Source organism: Passer domesticus, chromosome 3, assembly GCF_036417665.1.
Source record: "Passer domesticus isolate bPasDom1 chromosome 3, bPasDom1.hap1, whole genome shotgun sequence".
Lineage (NCBI taxonomy): Eukaryota > Metazoa > Chordata > Aves > Passeriformes > Passeridae > Passer > Passer domesticus.
The window spans coordinates 30508400-30521535 of NC_087476.1; the positions used below are offsets into that span (position 1 = coordinate 30508400).

The 13136-nt window shown below is 38.5% G+C and overlaps 1 protein-coding gene across 50 annotated transcripts in view; it reads left to right on the plus strand.

Annotated features, from left to right (window-relative positions):
- Positions 1 to 12480, plus strand: part of RIMS1 (regulating synaptic membrane exocytosis 1) — a 305873-nt gene extending 293393 nt beyond the window's left edge. For all 50 annotated transcript variants that reach the window (XM_064412406.1, XM_064412356.1, XM_064412378.1 and 47 more), the window contains 5 exons: positions 2881 to 3022; positions 6509 to 6621; positions 8953 to 9054; positions 9736 to 9875; positions 10266 to 12480. In XM_064412406.1, coding sequence (XP_064268476.1) covers positions 2881 to 3022; positions 6509 to 6621; positions 8953 to 9054; positions 9736 to 9875; positions 10266 to 10484 — 716 coding nt within the window. In that variant the 3' untranslated portion in view covers positions 10485 to 12480. The remainder of the gene's footprint in view (positions 1 to 2880; positions 3023 to 6508; positions 6622 to 8952; positions 9055 to 9735; positions 9876 to 10265) is intronic.
- Positions 12481 to 13136: the final 656 nt, after the last annotated feature.

Sequence of the window (13136 nt, forward strand, 5' to 3'; positions counted from 1 at the left end):
AAATGCTGATGAGAAAAGAGAAAGAAGTAGAATCTGGAACTGTAGACAGAGAGCAGTGACTTGAAAAGCACTTGGAAAAAGACAGTCTGGTACTTGCAGCTCAGCAAGACAAGATTTTGGCCATGCACAAGGATTCCTTCTTCAGAGTCTGTGCTTTTCAAATCTGTGGAGCAAAGAAGTGTGTTTAAAGATCGGTACCGATGTTATCTCTGACAATGTAACATTACTCTTTAAAAAAAAAATCCATCTGCTATTTTTAATCTCTACTGTGGCTCAAAGCTGAAATATTAATTTTTGTAATTTAGTGAATGGATATTTTTACAGTTATTATTTCTGTTACTATATTTATTATCTGTCCCAACAACCTAGCTCTCACTGTTAAATTTCAGCACCCACCATGTTGTCCAGGTGGTCCAGAACAACATATCTTTACCAATTAGTGCCAAGACCATGATGGTTTTGTAGCTACCCCTAGAGTCTCCTCATTTACTTTTCCTGAGCCCTGAATACTAACCCTATTCAGCTGAACACATTTCAGGCTCTACCCTATTATATCTTCTAGGTCATGCTGCCTGATCTGGCTGGCTCTGGGAATGGGGCAGGGGGCAAACCACATAATCTCATATGCTTTGTTAGGTTGTTGGGAGCAGATTTGAACACGCACACTTTCAGACAGATCCTGCCGAGAGAGATAGAGAGAGATAGATTAAGAAAACAATGTGTGTGGAAAATGCATACCTACAGAAAATGTGAAAATCCTGCTTTGCAGTACAACTCAGTATGTGGCTTATATTTCCTAGGTGCTGTTTGAGTTATTTGTGAGGCTCATCCTGCCTATCAGCATTGACATGCTGAACACACCCTCAGTTTTAAAGAGAAAGTTCAGAACCAAATGTAGTGTTTGGGTTTCTACATACTGAGTCACTGAATCTCCAACAAATCCCTCCCACAGCCACCTGCCCTGTGTAAGAGTGGAGCCAGGTCTGCCTGGTGTACCTTGCCTACCCTCCTCTACCTCACATTGAGCAGCACTGGTTAATGTGTTTTCAGCTGACCATGAACTGGCCATGTGGATGAGCCTGTAGTGGCCCAAAGGAAAACCTTAGAGCTGTTGGCCTCAGAAGGGAGGAAAGGATCTGTGGCAGTTGTTGATCTCTTCCATGCGGAGGCATTTGGGTGCAGCTTAATGGCCATAGATAAACAAACCCCGGTCCAAAAAGCTTAAGAGGCCAAGCTCAGCCCCTTTCACTGTGGGCATGTCTTCTCTAAGCTCAATATAGTAATTCTTTCACTTTGGCCATGTTTGCTTTTTCCTTGAGAGATTCAAGTTTTCCTTGAGGTTACTCTGATAGCTCTATGGTATGACTTCTCCTTGCCCTCCACCAGCTCTGCAGACCCAAAGAGCAAGGGCCAGCTGATCTCCACAGCATGTTTACACACCCTGGGGAATGGGCAGGCTGTGTGGAGGCTACAAAAGCCTTAAGTTTTATTGTGATGAATAAGATTTGTCAAGATCTGTCAGTTGCAAACATCAACAATGTGCAACAGGATGGTGAAAAATTTTTCAGAGCAATTCAGTCTCCACAGCAGGTGGAGATGGAAGAAATATTTCCTTTTTTGTCTGTTTGCCTGAGCAGACCATGAAAAAGATGCATGCAGACTTTCCAGGGGTGAATAAAGGAGCACTGAAATGAAGGGGTAAATGCAGAAGAATGTTGTAGCATGTACTTATGTGAAACTTTGTCATATCTATGACTTTCTGAGAGAAAGTAATGTTACCCATTGAACTTTGGGTACATATTTTGAACTAAATTTAAAAAAAAAACAGGACAATAAGTTTGAAGAAAGCGCGTTATTGCATCACATGATCACATGGAGGCTTTGGTGGAAGAAATTTAAAGATCATTGAGAACAACTGTCATCATCTAGAAGACTAATTTCTGCCATGTGACACCAGAATTCACTCTAGATCAGCCATAACACATAGAGAACCTGTAAAGGACTGGAAGCCCTTCTTGCTCAAGGAAAACATGAAAACTTCTGGGTGAAAATGAAATAGCATTTTAAAGGATGTGGGATAGAAGCTTGACCAAAGGGATGAAGTCTTTAAACTATTTCAAAATATTTACATTACTTTCTAATCCTACAGTTGCAAGCCTAGAGTCTGACTGCCCAGAGGGGTTGTGGAGTCTCCTCACTGGAAGTATTCAAGAACTGTTCAACAATCCTGTGCAATAGGCTCTAGGAAGCAGGGATGTTGAACCAGATGCTCCACTGTGGTCCTGTTCAGCTCAACTATTCTGTGGTTTCCCAAACAAATTCCCCAAGAGTTATTTCTGTTTCAGAACTGTTGAGATCATATGTTCTGTGAAGTCCACTGTTTACTTTGAAGACATTTTGTGGTGAGAAATAAGAATTTGTCAAGTCAAAATGCATATTTTTGATATTATGTATCTTAGTATTTAACATTTTTCTGTGGAATGCATAAAGGATTTTTTCCCTTTTTTTAAAATTTTCTGTGAGAATTGTATCTTCTTTTGCAGTCACTCAGCCTAGCAAGGTGGCTAGAGGCATATTACCAAGTATGTGGTTAGTAGACAGTATCATGACCTGTCTACATTTCAGCTGTGTAAAGGTTATTAACAAGACATCTAATTTGTAACAGTTTGTCCTAATGAAGATCTTCATGTTTCAGCCTTTTAAAGAGAAGTAATTTCCAGTTTGTAATTGAGGAAGAGAAATTGCTTCTTCAATCAGAAGAGTCTTTTTATGTTAGTAAATGAGAATGACCAAGTCAGATCACCGTTCTTGGGCGAAAACTGCAAGAGAAGACTTTGCTGTAAGTTATTCTAACTGTTGCTTCTTTTTCTCTGCTTTCAGAGGCTGGCAGCAAGAAGCTAAAGAGCACGATACAGAGAAGCACAGAAACAGGAATGGCAGCAGAGATGAGAAGTCGTATGGTTCGACAGCCAAGTCGAGAATCCACTGACGGCAGCATAAATAGTTATAGCTCCGAGGGCAAGTAAGTGGCATTAAAAATATCAGTAATGTAGGAGAAGTTTCTAAAAGTAGAAGTTTCTTTCCCATTACTTGGGATGTCCCACATGCTAGCTGACGGGAATAGCTTTGTGTAAAGATTCTTCCTCTTGAAATATTTGAAAAACAACTATTTTAGGTACATAGCACAAATTTCATGGAAATTGAAATTGAAACAGAACTTCTGAAGAAACCTTATTTTCCCTGTCACCCAGTGAGGCATTTTGTTCATCAAGACAACTAAATTAAAATTGCATTATTCAAAATGAAACACAGGGATACTTTTTCTTTGAGATATGTTGAGATTACTTCATAGTTAAACTTCAGATGTTTTATGTGAATCCCTGTGATATGAAACTCTGTTCAGTAGTACTAGATACAAAGAAATTTTAATTTGGAGTTGTTCCAAGTGTCTTATTAAGAGCTGTAAACCCGGAGCCCAGCTGCCCCATCAGCTGAAGTCAGACAGACAGCTGTGGGGAATAGGGCAGCTGTTTCCATTCACTGCTAAACAATTTGATATGTAGGAAAAGTGAACAAAGGCAGTTCTGACACAAAAATGTGCAGGAATATTCCAGCATCCTCACAGTTCTCAGTGGGACTCTACTGCATGTGTCAAGGTATAGTGGTTACTAGGGAATTCTTAGAAGATGACTTCCCAAATAAAGGGAAAAATAGGAGTGGGCAAATGCACCTTTATAGACCTGGGAAAAAATGAGAGATTTGGACTTCTTGGCTTCACCTTTTTGTATGCTTACTGTGTTACCACAATTGCTACTGCATATCGTATAAGGCACAAAGAGCCGAGGCTGCTGTGCTGGTGGTGGCAAGGGTCTGTGTAAAGGTGCCTCTATCATCAGATCTTCTCACCACTCTAATTTTTTTTGCAACACTGGAACAGGTTGCCCAAAGAAATTGTGTATTAGCTTATCACTGGGAGTGTTCACAGCCAGATTAGATGGGGCTTTGAGTTATCTGATCTAGTGAAAGATGTGCTTGTGCATGGCACAGGCATCAGAACTTGATGATTTTTAAGGTGCTTTCCAACCCAAACCATTGTACGGTTCTGTGATAATGCTAAGAATTTTAATAGCCATGTAAGAAAAACAGGCTCCATCATGACTAATACAAAGCCAAAGCAGATAAAGATCAGAAGAAGAATGAGGGACAAGAGTAAAATATCCCAGTGTTTTCCCCATTATGATTCCTTGACAGGCCATTATTTTACCCTTTCAGCACTGCACCCTGCCATTCTCTTTCCCTTCTCTTAGGCTGGAGTGTCAATCTGTAGGGCATCAGTTACTCACCATGGTGACAAAGGGCCAAATAAACTGGACCCTTTAGGAAGGAGCTGGGGGAGCCTGTTTCCCTGGTTAGCAGTGGAGAGGAGAGGTGGGAGCCCAGCACTAAGGCTGAGCACATTTTCAGCTTAATCCTCTGTTCCACCCTCATTGTGTGTAAATAGATTTGGCAGGGCTGGGGCAGCCAAGGTCTGGATATGGGGGTCACAGCAGGCTTCTGCAGGACAGAAAGGTAGAGCCATAAATTGCTGATTTGAGAATCAACCTCTGAGTAAGGCAGCGAGGAAAGCAAGCTTGAGAATTGAACTGAGTACTTGCACCCCAGGTACCTTGTCATGTTCTTTTCTTTGACCCTTACCTGGAGTTTAATGGATTAGAATTAATACACATTAAGATTAATGTGTACTTCCAACCTTCATTATCATATGTATAGCCAGAAGTGTGGTCTCAAGTGAATATTTTCAATGTTGTTAGCCTGTGGCAAAATGTAACACATTTTTGGAAAAAACGCCAATGAAACAAGCAAGAAACATCTCATAGCAGATGCAAGAGTGAAAGGATAGTGCCACTGGAGAGAGAAGCAGATAGTATCTTGGTGTTGAACTGGAAACCTTGAGATTCTTTTCTTCCTCCATCTAAAGAAACCATATTTAGAAAAAAAAAATTAAATCTATATTTCTGTGAAAAAGTTTAGCTTTTGAAAAATAAAGAGTTTTCTAAATAAAAATGCAGTGCCAAGGGAATGTCATGAAGCCAAATCAGGGGAGATTCAGATTAGATGTTAGAAAAAGTTTTTCTGCCCAGAGAGTGGTCACAGCAACAAGCCTGACAGAGTTCAAGAAGTGTTTGGACAATGTTTTCAGGCACTTGGTGAGATTTTTGGGGCTGTCCTGTGCAGGGCCAGGAGTTGGACTTTGATGATCCCTGTGGATCCCTTCCATCTCAGGCTATTCTATGATTCTATGATATTTTCTGACCGGCTTCAGTCACTGACAGTCAGTAAGTTTAAGGCAGGCATAGAAAGAACAGAGTCTTCAAGAGAGGAAGGGACTTTTTCTATGCAACTGCTGGGTTGGCAAAGAGCTGTGAATTGAATGGCTGAAGCACATAATCCTGATGTGCCGAAACCAAAGCTTTTAATACTAGGTGCTTTTGGTTTTATTCGGAAGTTTGTTATTATTTTTGCAGTCTAATAGGGAATTTCATTTGAGGAAGAAGGAGTGGCAGATGGCCTGCTGGGGAATATGCTGTCTAGACTTGGTTCAGAGTCTGTTCTTTTATTTTTAATAATTGTTGTAAGGAAGTCAAAGCTGAGTCTTCCCACCATGGATCACTCTTTCTCTCTCTCTTTGTTTTTTTCATTTGTTACTGTTTGGAGACTGTATATTTTTTTAAAACAGTGGACACTATGGAATATAAGAAAGCAGCTTGGTAAAGTACATATTATAGCATCATAGAATAGCTTGAGTTGGAAGGGACCTATAAAGGTAATTTAGTCTAACACCCTGCCCTGGGCAGGACCATCCTCAAGATGAGGTTGCTCAAAGCCCTGTCTAACCTGGCCTTGAATGTTTCCATATACGCTGTGCTGATGTGTTAAGGTTCAGTTTGTATCGTTACAGAGGGGTGGGTAGCAACTGCAGATACAGATTTGCCTGCCAGAGTATTTTGGCTAGATAGTGGTGTTAGGTTTAGCTCTAATCATCACTACTGCTAACTACCTGCCAGTTTACTGCTTCATTAAACAGCTGCAGCAATCAGATTAATTTAGTGTGCACATCTGTTTTCCCTGTTTGCTCTAACTGATGCAGATGGGGTTTGGATCAATGTAAATCACATATTCACTAATGAAGAATAGGCTATGAAATTTAATGAAGCTTTTTATGTTTTCTCATACATTTCTTGGTCTATTTACCTATCAAGCTCTTCACTGCTCCTGGAGACCTCCTTAGCAAGACCTATTTTATGGACTACTTTGAGTTGATGTGCAGAGTTTCTCTACACTGCTTTGGGATCCATGGGAAACATAACATTCCTGATGCTGTAGAATGATTTGTGGTTGTGTATCCTGAGCTGCTTGCCTTGTATCAGTAGTACTTATGTGGTAAATACTGTAGGATGACAAAAATTAATCCTATTCTTATGCTTAACCAGCTTCTATTTTGTTTCAGTTTAATATTTCCTGGAGTACGGCTGGGCGCTGACAGTCAGTTCAGTGATTTCCTCGATGGACTGGGACCTGCACAGTTAGTAGGCCGACAAACACTAGCAACCCCTGCCATGGGTAAGAATGATATGTTCTCCTCTCTTAAATTAATAATAAGACAACTAACTAATGCACACACTGGCAGACTACAGTACTAAAAGGATTTTTACCCAGGGTCTTCCTTCACTGTCAACATGAAGGTTCTGTCTGCAGTCACCAGTGTTCCTATCACGGCAGCACCCAAAATGGGGTGAGAAACTACTTGCTTCATTTGAGGCACTGGCTAATCTTATTTGCAATTTGAAGATAGGGGTTTTACTTCCCACAAAAAAGTATTGTGACTTCTCCAATCGTAGCTCGCTGCAAAATCTCAACTGTTCAGTGTTTGTATTTACTTGACACAGATATTGGATGTGACAGAGAGCTTCTGGACAAACTGCACTTTTCCAAGTTTAGTTCATCTAACTCCAGAAAGTGAATCGTCTGAAAACATTTGCAATGACCAATAATCAGTCACTGATAAAGCCAGTGCTTGTCATAAGAGATACATAGTCCTTTTCTACAACAGCTGCTGGGGGCTTCCGTGATCTTCTCTATTTTTCAGACCAGTCTGTAATTTCCTTTAGCAGCATTAGCTATAGCTTCTTTATGAACAGGGTATGAGTTGTATAAGGACTACAAGAGTGCAGAACTGTGTAAGTATCTTTGGAAACATCTGGGGTTGGAGTTTTTGGGGGTCTTTGCTTATATATGAGCAGTTCTTAGACATGCTTTAGGATGCTAATTGAGGAGTCCTTGATCCACTACTGTAATAATACTTCTGCTGGAAATTATAATGGCCAATGCTTCAATACAACTGTAAATCAGTTTTAGGAAGGACTACTGAGACACATCTGAAAAAGGAGAGAGAAACAGAAAAAAAATTGCAAAAAAGTGTTTCCTTCCCAACTGATAAGCAGAGGAAACCTATAGTGAGAATGTTCTGAGGACCCTCTAAGGCAAAACTTGCTGTATAAATCCAAATGATTGCTACCAAAGCATTCATAAACATCAAACTTATTAAATTAACATTTTTATTATTATTTTGGAAGAAAATGTATTAGTGAGATTATTTGTCCAGTAAATAGATAAATGGCTTTATTGGCATGCATATAAGTGTCTACATTTCTTCTGTTTCTTTATTTTAATCTTGTTTTGTGACTAAAGATTTTTCTGCAGATAACTTGAGTAAAATGTTTATTTTGACTTTTTTTAGGACTTTATCCACTATAGGCTCAAGTTTTGGCCCACAAAAAGCACTCCACCATGTTTTTAAACAATTTTAGAATATCTGCTCTGGGCTATCCTTTCATTAGTGATGATTTGAAGATGTTTGGATTATCGCTCCCCCTTCTGGTTACCTGTTGCATGTTTTATTTTGGATATGAGATAGAGATGTGCTCTTAAGAAAGCTTCTTGGAATTTACCTCTGAACTATTTTTAGTGCAAAACACGGCTGTGTTTATTCAGGCAAAGTTTCATTAATAAAAAAATCTTTGTTGCTGTTCTGTCATACCTCACATGCCAAGGTATAAACACTGCTTTAATACGCTGTTAGAGAAACATGTGAAAGTCTCACACCAAATTAATTTTGAAATGCTGTTTCTCTAAATCCAGACTCCAAATTCTATAGTTCAGGATCAGCTATTTGTGAATTTGGTTTTTTTAGACAATCAGAGCTTACATATCAAGTATATACATACTCATGTGTTTCATGGATGTAGTTCATTTATTTGCTCGTGTCATGTAGGTGCTCATGTCATATTGTGCATTTTTTATTCTAAACGGTCTATTTTAATCTATTTTAATATGTTAGATTTCTACTCAACTGATTCCATGATATATGAAAGCATAGAGATACAATGTTTTGAGCATCAGTACATAGTTTACTGCTTTTGTATTTTATTGATCTAGATCAGAGCAGTGCTTAGTCTCAGTGTAAGCAGTTCCCTTTTTCTGCAGGAAATGTCATTTGTCAAAACTCAGGCAAGGAAACAAGTTTGACTGTTTAGAAATGAAAACAGTTTCTTTTTTTAACATGTTGTGACATTTTAGTCACACCAAAAATGTGTGTGGAATATTGATAAAAATTGAAAAATTGTCACCTGTGTGCTTGTTGGAGACTTTTGAAGAAAAAGATGCCTCTTTTTAGCCAGTATGAACTGTATACCTAGAGAGGGAACCACGCTCCCTAAGTATATATTATTTAGTCCTTGTTTAAGGATGGAGAAGCTAAAGGGATCATCAGGAGACACAACAAGCACAGTAATGCAGAAGAATAATATAAAACTAGTCTTTCTCACTCTTATACCTTCTCTCCTGTGCTGTACTGCTTCTCTAAAATGTGGGCTATTTTCTTCTCCCTCCCAGGTGACATCCAGATTGGAATGGTGGATAAAAAAGGCCAGTTAGAAGTAGAAGTCATTAGAGCCCGTGGCCTCACACAAAAACCTGGCTCCAAATCTACCCCAGGTATGAAAAAAAACTATACGCAACAATGCTTCAAGAAGGGAGCAGCTTGTGCTAGTGTTTCTGTCAGTGTCAATAATTTACATAATGCATATTGTAATAATACTGTATCATTTTATAAGGACATTTGCTGAAGTTCTACTTATCTATAGGAACAATTATTAGAGGAGATTTAGAATCAATACCCCAATGACTGCTTATTGTAAAATATGGAACAGTTCTTTTAGATAACATTTAGTGAAAATGGTACTTTGCAATCTCTTTAAGAGCTAGAGATGAAAGTGCAAGTTGTGTCTGTGTCATTGGAGCGGTAGAGTCTTAAAGATTCCTTTTGCTTTGAACTATCTCTGACCCCTAAGCATTTATAGAGAATCCAAAATAGCTGTCAGTGACAGCTAACTCCTGGAAAAATGTTTTTAAAATGACTGACATGAAGTATAATTGTTGTTAGTAAGATCTTGGATCATTACATTCAAAGTTTATAAAAATCAAATTGATTTCTTGTGGGCTGTGTCATCTTTTTAAAGAATATAATTGTATTCATACAATTATACAATTGCAAAGATAAAATGAAAATAATGTGTGTAATTTTCTTTGTACTCTGCTTCCTTTTAAGGCTTTTGTCCTCCATTTCAGATGTGCACTGTAAGTCCAAACATAACATTCTTGATGTTCTGTTTGCAGCTCCATATGTTAAAGTGTATTTACTGGAAAATGGAGCATGTATAGCTAAGAAGAAGACAAGAATTGCAAGGAAGACGCTTGATCCTCTGTACCAACAGACACTGGTTTTCGAGGAAAGTCCACAGGGTAAAGTCCTTCAGGTCAGTTTCTTCTTAATCCTATTCTAGGCTGTCATTTAGGGAATCACTTGCATGTTTACTTAAATTTAACGAGTATGTGTAAATCCATTCCAACTCACTAAGAATTTAATTTTATAAATACCATTACAGACATCCTTGTGGCTTGTGGTTTCAGACTTGCAAAATGTCTTATTACATTAAACATTTCTCTTTTGTTGACTCTTCTTCCTGTCCTGCCATGAGGGTTTTCCATGAAAGGGAAGCAGTCATTCACTCTTGAGAGTAACATTTTCCTTATGGTAACACATATAACAGCAAGAGTGAACATACATAAGCACAGGTTTAAGTATATAACCCTGTATAAGCATGGATTTGAGGACAATAATGAACCTTAATTTTATGTTCTTCCAGGTAATAGTCTGGGGAGACTATGGCCGAATGGACCACAAATGCTTCATGGGAGTTGCCCAGATCCTTCTGGAGGAACTGGATCTGTCCAGCGTGGTAATAGGCTGGTATAAATTATTTCCACCTTCATCACTTGTGGATCCAACATTGACTCCCCTGACACGTAGGGCTTCCCAGTCATCTCTGGAAAGTTCAACTGGGCCTCCCTGCATTAGATCATAGTAGCAGGTGCTGTCTATTCAAAACCATCACCCAGGATAACAATTGGAACCAGATATTCACATGATCAACAAAACACTGTTGGAGAGAGACAATCACTTCCGTTTTTGCTTGTAGTAGTTATCCAAACGTATGTCTGTCTGTTGAGAGATGGCTTAAATTGACAGAACAAAGGTATATCACATACAGCTAATCTATTAGCAGATACCACTGATGCTTATAATGAAAAAAAAAAAAAAAGAAAGAAAGGAAAAAGAAAAAAAGAGAGGGACATTTAGATTCGACCTAAGTCAAAAATGACCCAAACTGGAAGCTCTCACTCTGTTAAAAATGTTGTTTTTCCACATTTTGAGAGAGCCCTCAAGCAGTGTTACCTTCCTGGTGTTTCAGCAGTTTTTCTGTACTTGTCACTTCCACTAGTTTTTTGCCACGTGATTCTGCTAGTTTTGTAGAAGTCCTCACAATGCGAACAGAGACCCTTCCTTTCTTTTTCTAAACCAAACAAAAAAGGGCTGAAGCATATCTCTGTAAGCATCGTTAAAATGTTCAACAGCCACAGTTACAATTCCAGCAAGTTCAAATTGTTCCTCAGTTCTGGTACTGGGAACCCAGAACAAATGACCAATCTAAGTTATATTCTTAAAAATAAAAATCATCACAGTGCCACTTTTTCTTTGTAAAAAGCAAATATGTTTGCATTATATATATATATAAAATAACTTTTCTGTTTATGATGTTTTGCATGGAAGAATTTTGAAGAATTCTGCAACTACTGCTGGGGACTGGTATAAAGCAGCTTTAGTCTTAATTTTGACATTGAATATGTTACTGGTAATGCAATTTTCCTCCTAGAAATGGAGAGGAAATACTTACGTTTCTGTGTATAAATGTATATTTGACTTCCCAAAATGTTGACCAGGAATGAATTGAGCATATGACACTTTCAGCTGTACCCAGGCTTCTCTGATGTGTGTCGCTTCAGACGCACCTGTCTGCCCTGGATAGAGCATGGTATGAGTTGTTCAATGTTTCACTGGAGATTCCAGTTGAAATATTCTGCACTTACTAATGTTTTTACCAAATTTTAGTTTACATTTCTTTGAGATTGATGCAAGCACAAGGCTTGATTTTTTAACGCAAGATATCTTACTTTTTGGAGAAAAAAAAATCAAATTTCAATTTGCTTTCTATTCATTTGAGTTCTTGGCCTTGAAATCCCTTGTGATATTCTGTAAATGTGCGAAGAACTGCAGATTCCTGCAGGTGCATTGATATGTTTCCCCTCCTTTTACAGGCCATTCAATTTTGTGATCACACAAATAGAGCAGCATGACTTGGAACTGTTCAAAGCTGCATGCACGTTTTGTAAAAAGAGATGAAAAAAGGTTATTTAATAATGTATGTTAGTTCCACATAGGCCAGCTTGTATGTTGCATGTACTTGTACAGTTTGCTCGTAATTACTATACTGAAGTAACCAAGAAATCTAAGCCATCCATTTTTCTTATAGACATTTTGCAGGTTTTAGCCAGGCTAGGTCTGTGGGTCTGGTGCTAAATGTCTATAGATGGACTTTATTTTTTACCCTATGGAAAACGTGATGTAGTACGGACCAAATTCCTTCTAATAACTATTTTGGTGTAGATTCCTACTGTGGGGCTGTAACACATGTAGAAACTGTGTACACACTAGGTTTTAATTCATAGACATACTGCCTGCACCAAGTGAACTATTTATTATTACTCAACACATGGGAATTATTCTGCCCATCTTTCCATAGGGCACAGATTGGTTACTGCTCGACCTGCTGAGCAGGAAGAACTCAAGCATTGGTGCACTACTACTAGATCCTGTTCTGTCTTAGTGGACAAAAACCAACTAGCTATAATTCGATAGTATCTTTCTATTTTGACCACTTGTCTTAACACTCCCCTGTGCTTTTAAATGAACTTCCAACTCATGTTATGTAAACATGTTTAATAAAATTTCCTTTTCATGTCCAGTGTAGTAGTTGTGCTCTCTGTATGTTCTGAGGTTCATCTGTGATTCTGCTTGCTGCAGGACTGTGTGATACGTGTTAAGGAACAGTAAAATAAGTAATTTCTATGGTTCTTTTGATTGCTGTAATAGTGTATGTTGAAATCTGGGGCCAAAAACTGAGGCCTGGTGAAAGTCATGTTTGGTTGGCTTCCTTTTCCCTAAGAAAGCAGCCAAATTGTGCTCTCATTTGTTGAAGCAGGCAAATTGAAGTTTAAAAAAAATAGCCAAATTATTATCTGTTGAAATCAAATCAGTGTGTTGGAGAGGAATGATGCTGTGGCTGCATGTAGTAGGGCAGCAGGGAGATACGAGTCAGGCGCCAGGGCTCCACTTGGTGTGTGCCGAGCCTTTAAGATACGAGAACAACTACTGACCTTTGGCACTTTCTAAAACCATGAACATGCCCTTCTATTGTGATGCGGTTATGAACAATGCTTTACAAAAATTTACCTGAGAGCAGAATTTGGCACTAAAATTTTGCTAGAGAAGCAAAGATTATGTACTTCTTTTTAGTTTTCCATGTCCCACAGATATATGATCACAATTTAATAATAACATAAAGACAGTATTGCCTCACTTTGAACACTTTTGTTTATTACTTTATTTAACTGAATAC